The sequence below is a fragment of the Monodon monoceros genome, unplaced genomic scaffold (assembly GCF_005190385.1).
Source record: "Monodon monoceros isolate NGI ecotype Baffin Bay Population unplaced genomic scaffold, NGI_Narwhal_1 Super_Scaffold_22, whole genome shotgun sequence".
Classification (NCBI taxonomy): Eukaryota; Metazoa; Chordata; class Mammalia; order Artiodactyla; family Monodontidae; genus Monodon; species Monodon monoceros.
Window position 1 is genome coordinate 76742546 of NW_021703779.1, and position 15813 is coordinate 76758358.

At 32.3% G+C, this 15813-nt stretch overlaps 1 protein-coding gene across 2 annotated transcripts in view; it reads left to right on the forward strand.

The window, feature by feature from the left end:
- PCDH11X (protocadherin 11 X-linked) overlaps nucleotides 1-15813 on the forward strand; it is a 731019-nt gene that overhangs the window by 89981 nt on the left and 625225 nt on the right. The window contains exon 3 of one of the 2 annotated variants that reach the window (XM_029241309.1): nucleotides 1022-1393. The exons of the other annotated variant lie outside the window; for it this stretch is intronic. Within the exon in view, the coding sequence (XP_029097142.1) occupies nucleotides 1022-1066 (45 nt within the window). The 3' untranslated portion in view covers nucleotides 1067-1393. Of the gene's footprint in view, nucleotides 1-1021; nucleotides 1394-15813 lie in introns of those variants that run through there. 2 annotated transcript variants of the gene reach the window in all.

Consider the following 15813-nt stretch of genomic DNA (forward strand, 5'->3'; position numbering starts at 1 on the left):
TCATACAAAATGAGGAAAAGTGTCAGACAGTAAAATAAAAATCCATTGTTCCTTAAAGAAATTCTGACAGTGAAATAAAATACTACTGTTATCAGAAGGCAGAATTATATTCAATTGATTTTAAACAAAGTGAGAAATATATTTTCAAAAGGAGGGTTTAGGGTGATATTTCTGTTTAGTTCATTACTCATCTGAATAGAAATATGAAAGTGAAGAAATTAAATGGCTCTAGGAGGCAGTAAGATATAAGGGGATTTATAAAAACTTTCATGTTTTTAAAAAGGGAATCAAATACTTTCTATAGTTTTTTTTTTTTTCTGACTCGTGTTCTGAAAAAATATGGAACATTCGTCAGATAGAAACGTATCTATTGCATAAAACCATTTATACCTGGGGAATATGAGGATCCTCTTTGATATAAATTTTTACAAGTATTCTGGAAGGCATTTTTGTATGCATATATTATAGTAGAAATTAAAACATGAAATTTAAAAGATGATCTTACAGTGTACTTTATATTAACATCTTTCAGAGCAAGCAGATAGTGTTTGGTGCGATTCTAGAAAAACAATAAGAATAATCATTTTAGAATCAATTTTGATAATTGTTGTATAAAAGAGATACAATGCCAAAACGAAATCTTGCTTAACACAGTTCTTCCATTAAAATATTGTGAAGACTATACATTTGAAAAATAGGGGAACAAAAATGAACTTATTATTTTGAAAGGGCCTTCTGTGTACAAGTCACTGTCTTAGTCATGTATTTGAGGTACTTCATTTCAAAAAGAAATAATTCATGGTTACATGAGTGTAGGTATTATACATGGATTCAAAATGGTAAGAGGAGTCTGAGTTAGCTTGGAATAGGCTTGGTATTTACTACTGTTACATTCCATAACCTTGATATTATGAATCTGTATTTTAGCAATGTGAATTTTAGCCATGTAGCATGCTTGGCAACTAAGACTCCTAGAACACAACCATCTGATTTTGATAACATGTTATTTTTCTTGTCCTAGACTGATTCCAGGACATCAACTATTGAAATCTACAGTGAGATATAACTTTCTAGGAACAACATAATTCTATTCCCCTTCCAAAAAACTCCAATGATTTGTGATTTCAAAATTTGGCTAAGATCATTTAGCTTGTAATCTGGATTTCCCACTATAAAAGCAAGCAAAACAAAAACCACCTTAAAAAATATGTCCCACTGAACCCCATGCTTACTTTAGCTGTAATCTTGCAATCGAAATTTTAAATTTGTGGAAGAAACAGTGCAGTGTGATAAAAAAAAAAGTTTTATCATGCTGTTTCTCGATTTGCTTCCTCTGAATGCCAACAAGTGTGATGTAATATAATGTGTCTTGATGTACAAACTGATGGTTAATGTATCAATCATGAAACATGGAATTACTTGCCCTGTCTGATTGCTGCAGAATTTAAACATCACCTGCGGGAGTTTGGAAGTGAAGCTGAACTATCCAAGCTACCCTCTGAAAGGTATCCAAGGGCAAGAGATTTTCTTTAATATCAAAAATACAAACAGCAACAACAACAAAAAAACACTTTAGATCATTTTTTGGAAAATATTCACTACTATAGTGTTGTTGAGAAAATAATTATAATTATCCATCACTCTGCTGAAAAGTTAGATGATATAAAATAATTTTAATGGGTTTTTATGTTGATTGTAATCATGTTGTTCCACTACTTTAATCATTAAAAAAATATTTTTGGTGTAATCATGTTTCTTTTTTTCTATAAATACTGTAAAAGAAAGAAGTTTTTTTTTTCCTATTTTTATCTATCAAAAGAAGAATGTAAAGTTCTTTATACTCCCTGATATTTTGGGGAAAAAAAAGTACTGATGTTTCTTATATAGTGAAATATAATTCCATTCATATGTGAGTAGAGACAAGGATTTAAATAGTATATTTTGAAAGATTTTATCTTAATTTTGAAACTACCTAAGAAAATATAAGCTACTAGAGTCAAACAGCTAAATAGATCTACATAATTTCTCTGGCATTAAATTACTGAATATATTTCATTGATTTGAGTAATTTGGCCTTTAACGCATTCTTCACAATATGTTGATTAATCAGTTTCTTACACAAATGACTAAATGCCTCAAATTTGGTGTACATTAAATGTATTAAAGAAAGAATGATGTGTCCCAATTTTACATTGTATTCTTTAAGCTGCTTATGACTTACTAACAGTACTAACAGAATTTTTTTAAAAGCATTATTTCTTGGGGCTAAAAGGGAGTATAAAGGACCTTTATAATCATGACATAAGATATGTTTCCTGGATTCTCTTTCAAATGCTTCATTGTGTATCATTTTACCTTGCAAAGTGTGGACAGGATTTGGTCTATTATGTATGTGCATTAAATTAGTGTATTATTTAAAGTGTTCCTTGGTGTAAAGGTATTTAGAAGAGGCTTATGCTCGATTTAGCATTTCAAATTAGTGTAATTCTTGGATATTTAATACATAGGCAATATTTTTAAAAGATTTCTGTTAAAATTTAGCATTCCCATTTACTCAGTACAGAATCTCTGGTACCTTCAATAATGTCAAGTTCCTTGAACATGCTTGCTATCTGGCTTTTTAAACATTACTTACTTAATTATAATGACTGTAAGTGTAACTGTTTTACTAGTAATGAGAAATGTCATGTAAATTACAATATTGTATTACATACTTATAAACAACTATTGTAGAAAAATACTTAAAATTAAATTTTACATTTGTGAAAGTTATTCATATAGAGTAACTTTATAATCTCTCCCCTATTTCTTCCTGATAAATTAAATATTTCAGTTTAATTCAAATCATTTCAAGGAATGTCAAAATTTAGCCAACTTATTATACCTCTAGAGTCAGTGCCCTGCAGGTACAAAGACGTACTAAGAGTAGGAGTTTCCAAAATCCATAGTCTCACTTAATTGTGAAAAAAATTATGATGCTCAAGAAAATGAATCAGTACTTCACATATCCCATGATAAACTAGTGTGGCTTCATGACCATTTGTATATGTAATTATTATATAAATGCATTTTAAATGCTTGTGTCATGACCACCCTGGTCTCTGCTTTTCCACACATTCTGTGAGCTAGAGGAGAATACTTCATTTTTCTTCTACTTCAGTGACCCTTTCCTTTAGGCCTGTGATAAGGAAAACTCCTAATCACTCCTTTGTATATATGAAGATGAAAATGTCTTGAAACAGTTACCCAGAATCTCTTTAAAAAATTCCTCAGTATTTTTATGGGGGTCATCTTTGCAGAAGATGAAAATAGAAACTTTATTTTTAAAGCTGCAAGTGATACTTCTCAGAATATAATTTCTGTGAGAAAGGAACTTCTGAATTGATTTCTTTCCTGCTCTTTGAGGCTAAAATATTTACCCATATAAACCAATGATGATTGAGGTTTAACTGTATCTAAACTTCAGCCATAGATGAAAATGGATTCTGCTTTTGATTATTAACTACCCTTGATCGGTCCTTTGCTTATGCTTGAGGAAATAATATTAACATTTGAGAACAGTATGGACGGCATTGAAACTAATTTTCCACAAAAGCCAGAGAGGACAAAACTATATATTTTCCTGTTGGTTCTTTCTTATCAGTTGATTTGATGATACTTTTAACTTAATTATTGGTGTTATTACATGTTTGGCTTACGAGGTCTCAGATATCTTCCCATCTCTTGTGTTGGTATTAATGGACTCCTAGAATATTCTCAATGAAGTGTCCTTGATGGTCTCTCTTGTTCTTATTCTAGTCAGTGAATAGAGGAAAACAGAGGGAAAGGAAATCTTAAGACTAGTCAGCAAAGAAACTTTTAGGGATTACCTAATCGATTAACTACAATGTGCTGTATACTTTCATACCTGCAAACACTCGAAGGAGTATTATTTTCTTTTGATTAAAATCCAAAGAGCATAAATTGAAAAAAATTGCTGAAATACATTTCCTCATTTTACATTAAATATAAAAGTTTATTTTTGGAAATAGGATATTCAAGCTATTACATTTCTTAAGTTATTTTTATTTTCAATGATTTAAATTGAAAATTTTATAGAACAGTTTTAATTCTACCCATTAATTAATCTTTTATGTATACTTCTGTTTTCTCTGTTGACCATCCTGTTCACATTATCAATGTGAACTCATATACCTTAGAATAATTTTTAAAAGCTGAATTTAGATTCAATCAGTCATTATTTCATGCAATATTTACTAATCTTTTCATTTCAACACAAAACAATACTGACACATTTTACAATTTTTTCACCTGCACTCGTCACTGTTTAATTAGATTTTGTAAGTGTCCGTCTAGCTAGGTGTGATTTGAAGCCTGATCTCAACAGAAGTGCTACAGGACAAGCAGAGCTTAAGTAATCTTATATGAACTTAATCTACACTGTGTAAATGCTTCCTATGGGTGCTCTTGTGTAATAGACTTTTTTCTTTAGGATTTGCTTAGTTTCTGTCTATTTTTATTGTTTAGATTTAGGTTTCTAGCATATTCAAAGGTGCTGTGATAATATAAAGCTGTATGTGTTGTATATAATTATTATTTTTAAAAAGAACTGAAGTTCAATTTGTTTTTTCATGCATTATGTGTGTTCATACATAACATCCGTGGTTTATGTGGTATTTAGAATTAGGAGTAGACTTCTTAAAATTGTAGAGTAGTCATAGGCCTTTATTTTTATTGCACAATGCAATATACATTTGTTGTAGAAAATTTAGGAAATTGTAGATAGATTTTAACTGTATCTATGAAAATTTGATGAAGAATTTTAAAACTATTTGTTTTTCCTTCAGGCTATACCAGTAAGTTTTTCTTTATAATTTACTTAGTAATTCTGTTTAACCTTTGGAAGTTGTGCACTTTAAAATTACAGAAGTATTCTTCTTTTTTTATATTATAAACTATACATGCAGGATTTTTTACACATAGTGGTAATTGACTTAATTATTATGCATATTGTTTATTTTTATAGATGTATGATTAGACAAATTTATGAAATAGTTGAGTCTGATTAGTTTATAGCATACTGAAGGGCATACTATATATCTCCACCACGAGACTAATCTGCCCTCAGTGAAAATATCAAGTCTTGATGAAAAAGCTTTTCCGTTAAAAAGAATGCCATGTAAATATCTGCCAAAAGTTCCCTTAGAATGAACAACCAAGTTATCTATTATAATTATTTCTAAAAAGCCTCGTAACCAACTCTTACCTTTTGCAAATTCTAGATATTCTCAATTAAAATTGTATTAACTCTCCTGTTTCAAGTGATTAATTATATTTAATTATCCACACATACACTGGTACTATCCAATTAGGAGTAAATCTTTTTCTGTGAAGTGAAAAAAATCACATTCCATTAGGTTTCAGATAGTCAAATTGACATAATAATGGAAATGAAGTACTTCAATGGATATTCTAGAAATATATGCACTTTTCTCCCTTGTCCTGGAGCCTTATATTTATTAATTATTCACTGATTTACTTCATAAATGTTATTCTCTTAGAAATGCACTTTAAAAACATTTTCATTTTTTGTCTTAACACTTGGTAAAAACATTAGATAACAAAATAATACTTTCATTAGATACTTAGAGAAAATTTGAATAATACCACTTTTACTCTCTTTGGTGGTAGTAGAAGTAAACAAATGTGCAACACTGGTGAAAAATATTATTTTCAGAAATCCGCAAAATAAACTTTAAAATGTATTTACTCATATTACTACATATCAGTTTTAACCTCAGATTCAAAATCAACACAGACCACTATTTCAATGATACTTTAAACAGAATTGCTCATAAACACTATCACCTTACACAAAAACATTGCCCATAATTCAAGTATATAGCTCAAATAGTTGTTCAGTGTCACAACCTCGAAGTAATTAAACACACACACACACACACACACACACACACAAAAGAACAAATTTGATCAGTTCTTTGGGTGTGTAAACACAGACCTAGTCTCATATTCAAGGTGGGAAAAAACACACAAAAATGGAATTGCATGGATGCTGGAAAACTAATCTATGAACTCTTAAAAGAGAGATTATATTTAATTACTAATTTTATTTATGTGATCACTCATTCAGAGCTATGTATTGGGTGCCTTTTTTGTAGATAATTATATACATTATTTATGAAGTTCAGATTGAATAAGTACATATTTTTCACACAAATATAGTTATTAAAGAGAAGGTGCTGAGTTCTCTTCCCGATAGGTATCATAGTTTTGTCTACGTGATACTAAAACATCTGGAGGCAAAATACAATTTTTCACTGAATATGGGGATATTTTGTCTACCTGACAAAATTGACTCCATAAAGACGCAGACTTTATCTAGTACTACAAAATGATATTATAATAGTTTCATTTTAGATAGGAAAAAAGAATTTGACATGCTATATAAAGTTAACATTATCTGAACTAGAGCAATTGATAACGTTTAACAACAAAATTCTACATGGTGCTACAATTCAATTTAAATTTGAGTTGTTTGTAAGACTATACACACATTTATTTCAAAATGCACACAAACTGTAGAAATGATGAGGTACATAAAATTATGTCATTTTAGGTGTGAGACTTAAAAGACAACCATACCAAACTCTTAAAATTAAGAGACCTAATTGTGAGTCTAGAGGAAAATTCATGTTAATTTGATGTTTATGTAATTCTAAAACAGTGGGATTAAAATGGGCTAGGGTATGTATAAGCATACATATGTTTACGTATATGTGTGTATATTTATGTTTTTCAAATTTCTAGCAGAAAAAAGTAATATAAACTTTATACTAAAGACAATGTTTTCAAAGATCATACATCTATATTTACAATGTTATTCTCTGTTATTTTAAACTTATGCCTCACTTCCAAACTTTAATCATCCTTTATCCCTTATATCACCCTACATAGCACCTTTTATTTAAAAAAAAACTCTTGTCACATTCACTGCATTCTGAATATGTGCTCATGTGTTTTTTACTTTCAAATTATTTTGCCTCTAATGTAACTGCAGTACTTCTCTTCATAAAATTTCCCTGTTTTCTGAAGGATCACAGATCCAGTAACATTAAATTATACACTAAAAATTAAACTATTTTTCCTATCTAATTACCAGTGTAGATTCTACTTCTTTTCCACACAAAAAAGCTAAGATAAATTTGCCTTCAGTAATAGTCAACTTCTGCTCAGTTGGCATAACTAAAACATATATAAAAGAATCCATTAAAATAATTATTTTTATTTGCATTAATACCTTATTTAATTTTAATACCACTGAAACCAAAACAAAGATAAGTAATTCTCTGTTAGTGCTCTGTACAATGTCAGATTTTCAGTTTCATAAGTCTGCAACTTTGTGGGTTTATGTTTCCATCAAAGGCTAAGATATGGATTTGCCATAATCATGTACATGCATACATACTTATCTATGTATGTGTATACACACATACACTTTTATAAACAGCTTGGTGTGAACTATGGATTGACATAAATCATGGAAATATTAGTGAGGATAGATTCAGTTTTTAGATTGGGTAATGTGTACAATTTATTATCATTTCTGGTTTTGAGTGGAGCTAGTACTACGAACTGCCATTGAAGAAAAGCTGTGTAAAGTAACATTAAAATTGTGAAGATTTAAAATACAAGAGCAGTCACAGTCACTCTTAAAATTTTGTTTTTGCTTTGTTATTTGTAGCTGTAATTTTAAAAAAGAATAAACAGGTTTTTGTGTGAATATGTTAGAGTGAATATTATAGGACATCTTTCAACTGGAATACATGTAGTTACTAACATTGGTTGTATTTGATATATTTTCAGTGCATAAAGTGTGTGTAATCTGTATTAAGTGAAATACCTATAAATAAAGTTGTTTCTGCATTGCAATAACATATCTTCTGATATTTTTTGAAGCGCTTGTTGTCATCAGGGGCTACCGATTTCATTGACATCATCAAGGATCCTAAAATAATTTTTAGCACACTAACATCCTACAATTTCATGGTATAATTCATTATCTGTGTTGTGTTAACCAGAACTTTATATATTGGCATTCCTGACCACTAACATTGGGAGATAACTGGTCCAAAGCAATGAAGTGGATTGAAGTGACTTATATTCAACTAAAGTTTTAGTTTTGTGCATGTTATTGTACTCAAATTCTTTGAATATTGGTAATATGGTACCACTTATTAACTATTGTTTTTCATAGAACATGCTATAGATAATGGAGTTTACCATGAGTTCAAATGAGATGAATTAAATATTTCTCAAACTCCTGCTATGAGCAAAGCAATGTAGAGAATGATGGTGGTTATGGTGAGGGATGGGGTATTAAGGGGTAGAGATGTGAGACAATCAAGGTTCTCCCCTGGTTTCTATTAGTGTAAAAAGCCTTTTACCCAACAAGTTTAATTGAAAGTATGTTAAAAAAAAAACTTTCAGCTTTTCTAGTGCAGACAATCCCTGATTATATAAGGTTTAAAGAAAACAAAAGAAAGAAAAAAAATTAAAAGTTTTATCATAATAATTAGGAGGGTGTGTGTCTGTGTGTTTGTGTGTGCACATGTGTGTGTGAATATCGCTAGTAGAGTATCTTACAAGTATGTGTTAGGTATTCATTCCAAAGTTCTTGAAATCTGAACTGAACAAGCATATACTTAACCCATTTTAGGAAGCACCTTAAAGTCATCAACACTTTCCCGAATCACATCCAAATAACAGCCAAATACTGTTGATCTTGCCTCTGACATACCTCAGACATTTCTCCCTTTACACTTACTTATTCAGGTCTTTGTCACAAGTTACTGGTTCCACTACTAATAGGTTGTCCTGCTTCCTAGTTTCATTTGTCCAATTTATTTTCTACCCTGTACACAGAACACTTCCTAAAACACAGATCTGATCAAGTGAAGCCTATGAGAGAAAAGCTTCTGAGTCTTTCCCCATTGCATATAGGATAAAACCTTAATTACTCTATTTTTCAAGGATTTTACAATTTTAGTCAGGTCTACTTGCTCATCCTTATCTCCTACTACTCCACGCACCCCACATTTTTGTCTTACCTACTGCTTCTTGTTCCTTGAATATTTCATGCACTTTGATGCTTCCATAAATCTGAACAATTTACCAGAATTACATTAAGCACTTCCTTTGGTTAAGATTCTGTGAGGACAACAAAAATAACTAAGCCATGGTCAGTGAAGTAGAAGTGTAATTGTGGAGATAATGTAAGAAAATATACTTTTAATAGCAGAGAGAATATGATAAAAAAATGAAAGTATGCTACCTGTGATTTTATTAAAAATGAAAGAAGCCTGGATGGTACCATTTTCTTCAATATCTTTCCTGTTTCTTAACATTAACCTTACATAATTCTTGTGAAACGAAAAGCCTCAACAAATGACTAGGTCATATAGCTCTTCAAACAGTAGTTGAATTAATGTTACATCATTTTTCTTCATTAATCTTAGAAAGATTTTTAAATATTTACCTCAGATACTTTGATTCTTGTTACATTTACTGTCCATGAGTTGCACTTAAAAGAAAAACTATCAACGGAAAATTTTAACCCATTTGTTCATCTTAATATGAACATATACCAGAGAACCACATACTGCTTTTAGACATTTTGGCAAAAGGAGCATATCAATGTGACATTTCTTATAAATATGGCAAGAAAAATGTGTTCTTGTCCTCAATAGAGGAACTTTTTCCATGGTGAATGGTAACAAATAGATATTGAGAACTCTGGTTAAAATGTGCTGTCTATACATAGAAACTGTCACTGAAGTACTGAGATGAAATGGTCATCCCAGATAGAAATCATTTTATCTCTTCCCCCCATACTGAAAGTCAAAATTATCAAATTTGTGAAAACAGGACAGATGAAGAAACCATGGGATATCAAATGTAGATAACATCCAAATTATAACATGGTAGAGCTACCCTGAAAATTCAGAAACCACATATCCCTTCCCCAAATTGAGAGTGTATTACACACATATGCACACACACACACACACGTATATCTTTAAGGAATGCACTTCTTGGCCACATACTGAAAGCAAATACACCACCTGCTTCCTCGAAATAGATGAAAATAAACCACATAGTCCTTAAATTAGCCCTTTTTTTCTTTTGTTCTTATTATGACAGAAAAAAAATCTTTCTAAATTGCATGCAGGAAACATCCTTGGAGATTGGGTGAACATCATCATAAGTAGAAAAATAATGTTTCTTTAGCTCAGTTATAATTATTGAGTTTTCCAACTATCCCAGATAAAATAAAAGCAATTACTAACATTCTTAAAGTCAGTGGCTATTTTCTTCAGTACATTACCCCTTGGGAATATAGGGCCAAAATAAAGGGGTAATGAAGTTGGAAGATTGGATAGAACGAAAAGGCTAAGGACTCAATGACATGAAAACCTTGCAAGAGTAACACATTGCCACATTTCTAGTGAACAAACTTCCCTTTCATATTTGTATGGTTTTTAATATATTTTTGAAGTGCTTCTATCACAGCCGTGGGGAAATTATTATTCATAAACTACACCCTCACTTATTCTTTTTTCATCTGATAGAGCCAAAAAGTATTTTTTACTCTGATTTATTTCTAGGGAACAATCCTATCTAAAATCAATCTAACTGAAAAATTACCATAGCTATATGCCAAATCTGTCTTAAGCATATTCCTACCGCAACTGTCTTTGCGCTTGTGTGTGAAATATTAAATTTCATGGTGCATTTTGCTTTTCATGGAACAAAATTCCATATCCCTTCTCCTAACTCTGATAATAGAGTTGTCAACATTCCCTTTCTTCTTCAGGTTGGTCTGGCTTGTGAAATGTGTTAAAACCCCAGGTTGACTATCACATACGGGCATGGGAAGTATTGGACCTGCTGAGAGACTTGCCCTCTTAACACACAAAGGGAATATGCTGTAGGTCAGTCCTCTCTATTCTCTGGATGTGTCTTGTCTCTTTTTCTAATCCCTGTCAATCCATAAGAGAAAAAGCCTCAGTTACTTAGATATGTTCTGGACTAGGTGGCCCTTTCTCCCCTGGAAAGTAAGTCTCTGACCATCCCGTCCTTATAATACGTTTTTGTAACTCTTTCTTAGTAAAATCACTCTTTGATGTACTTCAGTCAAATCACCTGAACACTCTCATTCCCTGAGCGGTGATCACTGCACTCGTTACAATGAAAATATGCACTGTATGGAGAGTAAAGTTTACCCACCATAACCTGCTATTCTGAAATTACATTTTTCATGCTGAAAGAAGTATAGTTTGCATAGCTAAAGCAACAAGGTGTTTGAATCTTGTGAAAAAGAGACTGAGACACAGGGAGACAGTACTAGTGCTGAAAAAAACAAAAGCCTAACAGAAAAAGAGAAAGAGGTGGTAGGAGCCAAAGGGTTAAAACCATGGCTTTCTCCAGGTCGTCCTCATTCACTCAACCATTAGGTAGTGATTGAGTACATACTTTGGATAAGGCCTTACTACAAAGTTAGGTTATGCCTGAATTTGGCCTTAGGGGAAGTAGTCCAACAATAGAAGCTGTGTACGAAAATGATGGTTACCAGGTGGCCCACAAAACCAGTACTCTTATAGATGGGAATAAATTAAAATTTTAAAGGTACTTCTAATTTTTTCCAGGAAAATAACTGTTGCATCAGAAAACTTCATGTTAACTGGTTAACTGATGTTAATAGTGTTGACTGAGGTAGAGATATAGCTACTTCTCCAAGTAATTCTAACTGGTTAATTTAATCATGAGAAATTTCTTCAGCGTACACATTCACAAAGAAAGCACTTTTTCTGACTTTTTAAACTTTCTCTTTTTATCAATTTGTTATAGAATTTGAAATTTTAATATTTGGTTCATGTCAGTGTGAACTAAATATTGGGTCATATAGCTAACTGAGAATTTTTTTAACATCTTTATTAGCGTATAATTGCTTTACAATGGTGTGTTAGTTTCTGCTTTATAACAAAGTGAATCAGCTATACATAAACATATATCCCCATATCTCCTCCCTCTTGCGTCTCCCTCCCATCCTCCCTATACCACCCCTCTAGGTGGTCACAAGGCACTGAGTTGATCTCCCTGTGCTATGCAGCTGCTTCCCACTAGCTATCTATTTTACATTTGGTAGTGTATATATGTCCCTGCCACTAACCCACTTCGTCCCAGCTTCCCCTTCCCCCTCCCCCTGTCCTCAAGTCCATTCTCTACGTCTGCATCTTTGTTCCTGTCCTGACACTAGGTTCTTCAGAACCATTTTTGTTTTTTAGATTCCATATATATGTGTTAGCATACGGTATTTGTTTTTCTCTTTCTGACTTACTTCACTCTGTATGACAGACTCTAGGTCCATCCACCTCACTACAAATAACTCAGTTTCATTTCTTTTTATAGCTGAGTAATATTCCATCATATATATGTGCCACATCTTCTTTATCCATTCATCTGTCAATGGACACTTAGGTTGCTTCCATGTCCTGACTATTGTAAATAGAGCTTCAATGAACATTGTGGTACCTGACTCTTTTTGAATTATGGTTCCTCAGGGTATATGCCCAGTAGTGGGATTGCTGGGTGTATGGTAGTTCTATTTTTAGTTTTTTAAAGAACCTCCATACTGTTCTCCATAGTGGCTGTATCAATTTACATTCCCACCAACAGTGCAAGAGGGTTCCCTTTTCTCCACACCCTCTCCAGAATTTATTGTTTCTAGATTTTTTTGATGATGGCCATTCTGACTGGTGTGAGGTGATACCTCATTGTAGTTTTGATTTGCATTTCTCTAATGATTAATGATGTTGAGCATTCTTTCATGTGTTTGTTGGCAATCTGTATATCTTCTTTGGAGAAATGTCTATTTAGGTTTTCTGCCCATTTTTAGATTGGGTTCTTTGTGTTTTTTCTTATTGAGCTGCATGAGCTGCTTGTAAATTTTGGAGATTAATCCTTTGTCTAACTAAGTATTTCTTATTTATGGGTTAGTGCCATTTAGTTTCTTGGTTTTTATTTTCCTCTTACATTCTCAAATGCTTTCTCAATTTGAATAAAGTAGACCATAGAAAGACAAAAAAACAAAAACAAAACATGGCTTTCTCTGTAACATTTCTTCAATTTCATCAACTTATGTCTTCATTAATTTGACTCTCCCTGGTAATGCTTACTATTGGCCCTTGTATTGTACAGATGATCATTCTTAAAGGTTCATATATTCATCCCCCAAGCTTTTACCCTTTCTCCCTTCCCTAGCAGACACATATATTTATATTCCCCCTGAGGTTTCCCTTTGCCTAAAGGAGTCTAATAATTCAGAAAGATCTCCATATAAGTTTCAATTTCCAGGGAGATCTAGATCTATAAATACTAATATGATATATATATATATATAATAGAGTTAATTGAACTTAAATTTAAATCCTAATTTAAAAAGGAAAACTAGGAAGACAAAGGTTTTCTTCTAATGATAACATTTTTGTTTTGAATTTGGATAAATATTTTACTTGAATTATTGAAAATGCTTTTTACTCTTCTTGTTGTATTATGCTGACCAATCTAATTCCCAGATCTGTAGTATTTCCTGTAACCTTTATGAGCTGTATTATTACATCTGTGATCTGCTTCTATTTCAGAGATACAATGAACCTTAGAAACCATGTGGTATCCTAGTCTGCCTCTATTATTTGACAGATAGTGGAACCAAGGCCCAGAGAGAGAACAGACCTTTACTGAACACCTATTTTATGTCAGGCAGTGTGCTAGGCACCTTACATATAATAGTTCTTTATCTCAGAGTAAGTGGCCAAGAGAGGATCTGTGGTTAGATCTAATTAACTCTCAAGTTCTCCTTCCTCTCTATTTCATCACAGGTCTGGCAGAGCTGTGGCTCCCACAGCTCTTGATTTGAAGTTCAGTGGTCCTTCACTTTTACCATCTTCTTATTAAATTTCTCCTCTGCTGTACAAATCAACACCCAGTAAACTGGTGTAGATTTTTCCAACTTTCTTTGCCCCTTCCTGGACTCATGCTCATGTATTTAAGCTCAGACAGATGACCTTTTAGATGATCCTTGTTATTAGATTTTCATAAGGTTGACAAGCACCATGTTCATTCTGAAAGCTATGGGGCATAATTCCCAATGAACAGGTCAGTTGGAAAAATGCAAATAGTGTAGACAAAGAAGGCTCTCTTCTTCCACCTACTTCCACTCTCAATATACGAACCCCTGAACAAACTTTTAAAATAGTGGCTATTCAAAAAGTGTTTAATCAAACTGAATTTTCTGCAAAAAGTTCCCTTTCCATTCTGCCTTTTCAATATTTAAAACATAATATGATTCTAAAGTTCTACAGTTTGGTAAGCCACAAGTTGAGTTTGAAAGTACATGTGTGTCACCAAATATAAATTAATTTCTACATCAATTTACAATGAAAAGGAGCATTGTAACACATTCAGTATAGTTATGAATTTCTGATTAACCCAATGAGACATATAACCAGAAATATATATATATATCAAATATGGACCACCAGCTATCTATAAAAAGTATTGAAAATTATTAATTCAAATACAATATGAATTCTTAGTCATTTAGAATTATTAACTTTGGATTACATAGGAGAAATTGAAAAAATATTTTGTTTCTGGGTTACGTTTCCTAGTTTAACCAATTCATATATAGCTATAGGAACATTAATTATTAGTGGTGTCCAACATATGCTAAACAATATTTTTTTTTCAAATGGGAAAGGTCACTACTTACTTAGGAAGTTGCCTTAACTCCTTAAGACAATTTAGGGAACGTATATATCAAATGTCCATGCTACATTAGGTTCTGAAAATAGGATTGGAAAGAGGAAGGAAAGGAGGAAAGGATAGTTCAAGGAAAATTTTGGGAGTGGCTGCTAGGCAACAGGAGTAGTGCTAGGCACACTGCATAGCAAGATGTATTGGGACGTGATTGGGCTTTAGAGTCAGATAGACTTGGTTTCCAAATCTGAATTTTTAGATATTAGCTGTATGCCTGTAACCTTTTTAACCTCAGAATCTTCTGTGATAATCAAGATGTTCAATTAACAGGATTTTAAGTGAGGATTCAATGAGATTGTGTATAAAAATTTGCATTGTACAGTGCTTGGCATAAAGCAGACAATAAATGTAAGTCCTGTTGCACATTGATGAACTCATCTAACCTGAACAATACAGTGAGCTAGATATTATTGATATCATACCCCTTTTATAGATTAAAAACAAACCAACAGCCTGGGTCTTGGGGGCTTCCAATATTTGCCCAAGCCCAATTTAACCAATTTAAGTACTCTTTACCCTACATCACAGCTATTTAAAATCAAGAACCTAGGCAACCGTATTTTTTATTAACTGCTTAACTAAAGCTCAGCCACAAAGCAGCCTTGCCTCTTGAACCCTATCAAGTGTGTTCTTTACAGGAGCCTGAGAAGAAGTATTGAGTATTGCTCTAGGAAATAATAACTTTAAAATCCTTTCAGTTGTAGGTGAATGAATTTTTAAATGTAGCTGGTGGAAATAAAGTTTGGCATTCTAAGGATTGTGAAAACTACTGACAAGCCTTACTTAGTGTTAGAATCATAAAACGTTCGATGAAGAAGACTCAGAATGTGAGAGTGATTTGCCCAAGGTCATATGGTTAGGATTTTAAAAGAATCAGGTGATGAGTGTTAATGTCCTGACTTCCAGTTCAGGATT